The 8,849-nt window shown below is 36.5% G+C and overlaps 1 protein-coding gene across 2 annotated transcripts in view; it reads left to right on the forward strand.

The window, feature by feature from the left end:
• LOC136857830 (PHD finger protein 21A) overlaps positions 1 to 7,054 on the forward strand; it is a 203,127-nt gene extending 196,073 nt beyond the window's left edge. Inside the window, exon 10 of one of the 2 annotated variants that reach the window (XM_067136792.2) lies at positions 589 to 7,054. In XM_067136792.2, the coding sequence (XP_066992893.1) occupies positions 589 to 708 (120 nt within the window). In that variant the 3' untranslated portion in view covers positions 709 to 7,054. The remainder of the gene's footprint in view (positions 1 to 588) is intronic. The other variant, XM_067136793.2, reaches the window with a different exon arrangement.
• The last annotated feature ends 1,795 nt before the right edge of the window (positions 7,055 to 8,849 follow it).

Raw genomic sequence — 8,849 nt, forward strand, 5'->3', positions numbered from 1 at the left:
GCCGAGGAAGCCAAAATACAGCAGACTGGGAAGAAGTCTGACTGCACATGCATGCTTACTCCCTTCCAACCTCCTCTGTTGTGCCACATGCCTCAGAGCTCTCACTGTTCAGGTGGTCTTGAAGAACTGGTGTGCGCTTCGGCCAATCAGAATACTACATTTTTCTTTAATAATTTAAAAATATATGGCAAGAAAATTTTATGCTTTTAAAGACACCGTACAAATCTATTGGCCAAGGGCTTTCATCAGAATGCTTTATGATGTCAGTTGGTTCAGCCATTCTTCCAAACTCATGGTCACAAAAATCAGCCTAGTATTTTATATATATATTGAAATTTGCCAAGGTATTCATTTTAATGTGTTGACCTATTGGAAAACTTAATTTATTAAGGACTCTATATACGGTGGACAGTGAAAAATACGATTTCTGAATGCTCTGTGTGGGGAAAATTGTTTGTTTTTGTAAAAGTAACCCTTGTTTTGAAGACTCATTGGTATGTATATTGCAGAATGGGATCTCTTGTTTCTGCAGGGACAATGTTTCATTGTATATTCTGTGTTCTTTCATTGATATCATCCATGTTGCAGTCTCAAGATGAATACAAGAAATCTCTCCTTGAGAAAGAGAAAGAGGTGAGACAAAGAATCCAGCGCCTTCATGATTTTGTGACCATCATCAAAACTCCACGTTCTGCTACGCCTTCGTGAGATTTGCTTCGAGTCAAGACTCTGCGTCCATCGTGAGATATTCCATCGTCACTCTGGAGTTTGAGTCAAGACTCTTTGAAATTACTGCTGCCGTTTGTAATAGGCTGTCTGAAATTTCTCAGCTAGAAAATTTTTAATAGAATTTACTGATTAGGTCTATAGCATTTAATACATTGTTGTCCAAGTTCTGGAATCAATCAAAAAGTCACTGTAGTTAATTGTACTTTTATAATGAGATGAAAAGAATGGACAAAATCCATTACTGTCAATATTTTATCATCCCAAACTGTATTATTTGTAAATAGTATGATACATATCAATTATATCTAATTTGTAACTTTAAAGCTTTTCAGTCTGTCAAAAACACTGATTATAACACACATAACATATCTGTAAAAAAAAAAGTAATAATACACACTATTAAATAATGACATGTTTTGTTCTACAAGAACATCCACAGATTCCATCAAGTAATTTTAAATCGTGTGCATATATGCACAATATTGTTTACTTTGGATAAACTTGTCAATGATGGTGAATTGGGGAAGTTATAAAAAAGTGAGAAAAATTGACTGTAGTAGTCCTCCACTGTCACCTTAATGACTTTGGGTAAGTTTTCTGTATTTATGTAAGCTGCTAATCGTCCATTACCTCCAGCGACCTTGCTGCAGTCAAGGTTACTATGTAGAGGGGTAAGGGGAATTCTGTTGGCAATAGGTTTTTTCCAACACGCAGTTTGCTGCCAGTACGTGGACACATCCATATACCGCTCTATATGCATGCGCTGACTTCGTATCGGTGCCGGGATTGATATACAATTGGGTTGTGTTGGAATGGATTCTCGTTCATGAACTCCAAGGAATAGGAGTAACACAATTACTGTACTAACTTGGTGTAATGCCGATATTTTTCCATACTGCCCGTAATGTCTCTTATGATGCTTACTTCTTTCATATCGATTTGTAATATCTTGAGCAACTCCTCGGCTAATGTGGAAATGCTTGAAAAAGTCATTTTCATTTTACTGAGGAACAGTTTCTTGTGAAGAATACATCGTATTTCAATTATATTTTGTTTCACCTGGTAGCTTTTGTGCCTTTATAAACTATAGGCCTAACGTAACACAATACATAAATAACTACAGAAAGATGTTTAATTACCATCACCTAAATAATTTTCATTTCTTTTTCTTTTTGCAAAAAACCTCCTCTTCTTCACTGGATGAAGATTGTAAATAATCGTCGTCACTATCCATCCTAACCTCAGTAACCAAACAGCTGATTAATTTATTAATGGGAGAAGAGCACGCAGTGTGCATAAAAACAGCTGATTAAGGAACTCCTAAGAAATCAGCGTACAGCAGGAGGCAACGATACAGTGTTTCTCCGCATGTCACAGAAATGTACGGCTCAGTACATGCTTTAGACTGCGGACTAGTTCCGACCGCCAGGGATCGATGCGAAGAGTTAGTTGGAACGTTTGACTGCAGTACACGTACGAATACATGAACGCAATTTTGACTGTGTTGGAAAGGATTTTTCGTATCGCGCATGTGCAAGGAGACCATGTACTGGTACAGGGACTGTGTTGGAAAGAACCTTATAGCTTGATTCATTGGAGAGGTAGTAGGGAGGAGTGCTGCTTCATCTTATAATTTTGTCTGGTAGTGAGTAAATGTATGGTAATGATTTTGATGAAATAAAAAATGGAATTGAAGTAAAGAGTATCTTGTAAGACATTATGTTTAGTGATACACTACTAAACCTTCTTGATTGGTGAGAGTGCTGTCTAAATTCAGAAAATTTAGTACAGATAAGAATATCCTAACCTACAGTCAGATGAATATCATCAGAATAGCCTCCTATGAGATTCATTAAATGCTAATTTATTCAGTGTCAAATGTATGAATATTAAGTGGCATGAAGATGGAATAATTTTATAAATGTGTGTGATCATTGAGATTGGTTTGGTTTCTTGTGTAGTGGGGGCTGAGGGGAATGTTGTTGGCAATAATGCTGTTCAGTCAAGAGAGGAGAGGAAGTGCTGTTTTGTCATTTTGTGTCTTTAATTCAATTCCATTTTTATTTCAGCAGTATCATTAGCTTACATTTACTCAGTCATCATCATCATTGTACAGTTCCAGTTTCCCAGGTACTGTTAATGAGCCTGTTCCACTTCTTCCTGCCTATATACAACTTGTCATGGAGAACATCATCCACTGTCCATCCTCTGGCAACTAGATCAACCTTGATTATGTCCATCGGGTTTTAGGTCTTCCTGCAGGTCTTTCCTCCTCCATCTGTCTTTCCAAATTTATTCTGGCTGTTCGTGTCGGATCCATCCTCATCACATGCCCATACCACCGTAGTCTGGATGTGCCGACTCTGTCTAATAGGGATGTCTTTATTCCGGCTTCTTTCCTCACCTCCTCATTTCCTAATTTGCCTATCTTGGTCTTCTGGGTGGTGGATCTAAGAAATTTAATCTCTGATGCTTGCAGACTTGATGAATCTCTTTTCGTGAGGGTGCACTCTTAAATACCATGGTCAATATTGGTATGAAATAGCTGTTAAATATCATCAGTTTGGCTGGTTTTGGAATCATGTCATCCCATAAAAGTGTTCTTACTTGTTGGTAGGATTCTGATCCCTTTTGCACTGTTTGTGATTTCTTTTTTGACCAAGTCATCACGGGAGATCACACTTCCAAGGTAAGGAAAACTATCCACACACTCTAGCTGGTGGTCTCCTAGTTTTACACTTGCTGGATGCACTTCTCTGTTGACTGCCGTCACCACTGTCTTGGTCTCGCTGATGTTGGTTATATTCCTGGAACTGGGATTTCCATACGTTGAGTCTGGTCTATATTTCCTCTTCTGTTTCACCCCAAATCATGATATCATCGGCAAAGGCCATTGTATTCAGTTCACGTAACTTTTCCTTGACGTTCTTCAATATATTATCCATAACAGTGATGAATAGTATTGGGGACAATGCACTTCCTTTGCTGACCTCCACTCTTAGTCTAAAACCATGATGATCGACCTTCCCCAATTTGTACACAGCTAGTACAGTCTTTGTACAACATCCGAATTTTCCTTACCAGTCCTTCAGGCACATTTCTTTTCCCAGATCTTATCTCTTATAACACTATTATAGGCCTTTTCTATATCCAGGAATAAGATGACCAGGTTCTTGCCTTTCTCCTAATACTTTTCCAGCGCCATGTGAGTGCTAAAAATTAGATCCATTGTTGATCTGTTACTTCTGAATCATTATTGCTCCTTCTCTAACTGTGGTTCAATGATGGTTCTCAATTGCCTTTCTATGATCTCTAGAATTTTTAGCCCATGAGACAGCAGTGTTATTCCTCTATAGTTGGTGGGTTTCTGTCTGCTGCCTTTCTTAAACAGGGGAATTATAATGCCCTTGCTCCAGTCTGCAGGTATTTTGTTGACTGTTCACTGGAATGCCTGCTGCCTTTGATCATGTCCACATTCACTTCATCTGCACCTGAAGATTTTCCTTTAGGCATAGATTTTAAGGCTCTCATTTTCTGTCCAAGCGATGGGAGGTTCCTCACTTTAGGCTTAGATTTTCAGTTCTGTATTTTGTTTCAGTAGGTGGTCGAAATGGTTCTTCAGGACTTCTCTCATTACAATTTATTAAAATTTGTATCCACCTTATTCAATACATTAAAATGTTGTTAAGATGAAATTACAACATATATTTTATCAGAACTAGTTTCAACGCCTTTTTTGCATCATCATCAGCTGATATACCTTTTTAGGAAATATTGGCAAACACATAAGTTTATCTACGTCACATAAAACAAATTTTAAAAAACATATTGATGATCTAAAAACTGTGTTACAATTATATTGTTTCAAAGTCCATATTATCTGAGACTTGCGAGTATTAAACTTTAAGTTGATGAGGTCCGATGTAAGTTGGTTTGCTTCCTCATAAATTAATGTGGGTTTAACAAGAACAACCACTGAAAACACAATCTTCTTAAAGAAACATTAGCTCAGTTTAACACTTCTTAAACCGTGATGTGGAACCGTATTAAAATAATTCAGTAAAATCTTCAAGCCGTTATAATGGAGCAATCGTAGTGAGGTGGAAACGAGCAGTCGGTGCTTTAAGATGTTAACAATTATCTCATTCCCAGTTCAATGCGGACCTCAAAAGATCGTTGTCCTTGCAAAGCACCGAGTAACTTAGCAAGCCGTGTTGTTTTATGTGACGTAGATAAACTTATGTGTTTGCCAATATTTCCTAAAAAGGTATATCAGCTGACGATAACGCAAAAAAGGCGTTGAAACTAGTTCTGATAAAATATATGTTGTAATTTCATCTTAACAACATTTTAATGTGTTGAGTAAGGTGGATACAAATTTTAATAAATTGTAATCTTGGTTCAATACGGACGAATAATGAAATTTATTAACTTGACTTCTCTCATGTCACTTTCTGTCCTAACTAGATATCCATTTTCATCTTCAAGTGCCTTTATGGTATTCATTGGCTTCCTTTTACCTCTGATACCACTATACAAAAGTCCAGTTTCTTGTTTCGGTATAATCGTTCGAGGTTTCTGATCTTTGCTTACATTTACTCACTCATATACAAAAATATGAGATGATTCTTCATCAAGATGATGAAGCACCACTTCCCCTCCCCTCTCCAGTGAACAGAGTTATTGTCTACACAATTCCCCTCACCCCTCTACACAGCAACAATGACTGAAGCAAGGGAACTGGCTTCATTCTAAATATAGCTGGTGGAGTTAATGGATGATTAGCAGGTAAGATAAGAACAGAAAACTTCCTCAAGTTACTAAGGCAACAGTGGAGGACTACTACAGTAATAATTTTTCTCATTTATCATAACTTAACCAATCCACAATCATTGACAAGTGTACGCAATGTAAACAATATTGTACAAATACGCACTTGATGTAAAGTGTTTTGATATAATCTAGGGATATTCTTGTAAAACAAAACATGTCATTCTTTGTTTAATATTGTGTTCTTTTTAGAGATATTTTATAATGTTATATGTGTTACAATTAGTGTTTTCGACATAATGAAAAACATTGCTTCCATCTTAAGAAAATATTTATTGTGCGATTTAATTTGTTTTTCTGTACAGGCATTATCAACTGTTATGATTTACCAGGAAATACATTCCTGCAATATATCTTAGTCGTCAAATACTCGCTTTTTCTTCAGAAAGCCACTTTTCGTTTACATTTCTATGTTTGATGCTTTTTTCTTTTTTTGCCTTATTATGCGCACAAATTAGGCAGTAACTGGCCTCCTATGTTATAATGCTATTTAAGAGAAGGTTTAGAATGGATGATTAGATCATCCTCTCCTCAGCCTATGTGTTTGTTCACTAAAATATGTGAACCAGGAAAGTGGAACTGACAGTTCTTGCCCATACCAGAGTTAAGAGGGTGGAATCTTAAAACTCTTAAATTGATTTGTATATTCAGAGTTTCTCTCTTTCAAGTTTATGGTTTTGGCTTATGAAACTTTAATTAAATATTTTTTTGTAATTTTGTCAGTAATACTCCCTGAATCAGTAGTTTTAAGATCTGTTCCCTAAAACATCTAGGTTACTGCAGAATTGTTGCTTAGCCTGTAATGTTCAAATGGTGTGAATGGTTGTATTGAGAAGATTAGTTTCTTTGGTTGGAATGTGGAAAGCCAGATAACTGATCAAGAAACAAATGGATAGAATTTTATCTTTTTATAACTGGAACACTAAAAATGTTATAATTTTATAAAGTAAAGTATTTATAATATATTGCAGAGAAAACTTTAAATTTCTTTATGTTAATTTATGGATACTCTTTGTACAGTAATGTAATTAACATTGCAAAAGTTATTTATTACAATTGAGTGGCTCAGGATAAAAATAGCTCAACATACTAACTTGTATTAAGAAATAATAAACATTGAAGTTCAGATCCATCTTTGGCTCGCTGTGTGCTGCAGATGGTTAAGCACTCTTCTTCCATGCTCAGGGTAGTGGAACTAAATCTTAACAGAATTGGTCAGCATTATGGATGCTGAAAGTTTTAACCTCCACTTTATATATAAAATGGATGCTCTGGTGTCTATGGTGTGATTGTATTATTATATTTGTTTGTACTGTATTATTAAATATATTTCAGCAGCTAACCAACATTTTATGTGTTTCTTAAATAATGGTATATTAATTGGGTTTTAATCCTGAATAGATCATTTATGTGCATACGATATTTCGTACAGTATTTCTACTTTACCATCCTTTTTATCTTTTAAAACACATTTGAGATTTTTTTGTAAATGATACTCTGGTAACAATAAACTAAAGCATTGTTGAAAGTCATCAAACTTATCCTTGTACCCATGGTTGTGAAAGATACTTAAATTTATTTTTCTATTTTGGCCAGACGTCAACACTATTCTTTTCCTTAGGACTGATTTGATGTTTATGCGGCAGAGTTTAGTTTGTCCTAGCTGCAAGCAGCAACAGTCATGTTGCTTGATATGCAGTTTCACATTGCGGTCTTTTAATAACTTGTTCGATAAAAGGCAGTGGGGTTTAGGAAAGGTTATTCCACTGAAGCTCAATTTGTAGGATTCCAGCAAGATATAGCAGACAACTTTGATTCACGAGGTCAAATGGACCATGTCGCGATTGACCTATCTAAGGCATTTGATAGAGTAGATCGTGAGAGACTACTGGCATGAGTGCAATTGGACTAGACAAAAGAGTGAATGAGTGGCTATATTTCTAGAAAATAGAACTTAGAGAATTAGTGTACACTAAATTTATTTGTCCCTGTAATTATTAAAAGGGAAATTCCTCAAGGCAGTATTATTAGACTTTTGTTTTCTTATATATAAATAATATAAGTAACGAAGTGGAATCAGAGATAAGGCTTTTTGCAGATGTTATTCTGTATGAAGTAATAAATAAGTTACAAGATTGTGAGCAACTGCAAAATGACTTTGATAATGTTGTGAGATGGAGAGTAGGCAATGGTATGATGATGAACGGGGTGAAGTCAGGTCGTGAGTTTCACAAATAGAAAAACTACTCTGTTTTAATTACTGCGTTGATGGGGTGCAAGTTCCTTTTGGGGATTATTGTTAAGTACTTAGGTGTTAATATAAGGAAAGGCTTCATTGGGGTAATCACATGAATGGGATTGTAAATAAAGGGTACAAATCTCTGCACATGGTTATGAGGGTAATTACAGGTTGTAGTAAGGATGTAAAGTAGAGGTCATACAAGTAGTGATGGACAGTCTGAGACTAGGTCTCAAGATTTCTTGATTTCTTGAGACTAGCGCAGGCACTATTTCTCGCGAGAAATTTCGAGAGATCTCGAGAGCGTTGTCCCCGCATTGTGCAGTGAGCAGAGTGTCGTAGGCCTACAGTTAGTCGGAGCTGAATGTGATTCATGCCGAGTATGCGAATAGTCAACCCCGGGCCTTCTCCATTTCGTAAATACGTGTGAACAAGCGACTAGGGCGTTCATTTCTACCGAGGTCTATTTTGACGCAGTATAACATAATTATAAGGATACGCATTCTGGCATTGTATGCACTGGTAGATACACGAATGAGTACAGAACCTGACGGCTACTGTAGGTACACGTACCTGGATACTAGAGGCGAGCATTATTCGAAACTAGAGACGAGGCAAGATGCGCCTTGCTGCATATGCAACCACCATTATGCATGAGTGGAATGTGTAATCTAAAATACTCCAGTTTGCTCCAATTCTTTCGACAGGTAGGTGTACATCGTTATCAGACCCCACATTCAGTAACATATGACTACTGCTTGTGCTTACCGATATTTTGGTGACGAAGGAAATAATTCCTTGCAATGTTATAGAATATTCCCGTCATAATTAGATACTTTGATATATGACGGTGCAATGTGAAATTGTACTAGTTTTACGCAAAACTAGAAGATGAGGTCCGAAACGGAACGCAAGTCGTGGATGTTGGTTATTTTGAAGAGATGTCACATACCACAAACTGCTGTGTTTCTTGTTCAAAAGAAGTAAAATGCGTCAGCAGAAATACTTCTGGGATGATCTGGCACGTACAAACGCATATCAATGAAGAGCA

This window comes from Anabrus simplex, chromosome 1 (genome assembly GCF_040414725.1).
Source record: "Anabrus simplex isolate iqAnaSimp1 chromosome 1, ASM4041472v1, whole genome shotgun sequence".
Taxonomy (NCBI): Eukaryota; Metazoa; Arthropoda; class Insecta; order Orthoptera; family Tettigoniidae; genus Anabrus; species Anabrus simplex.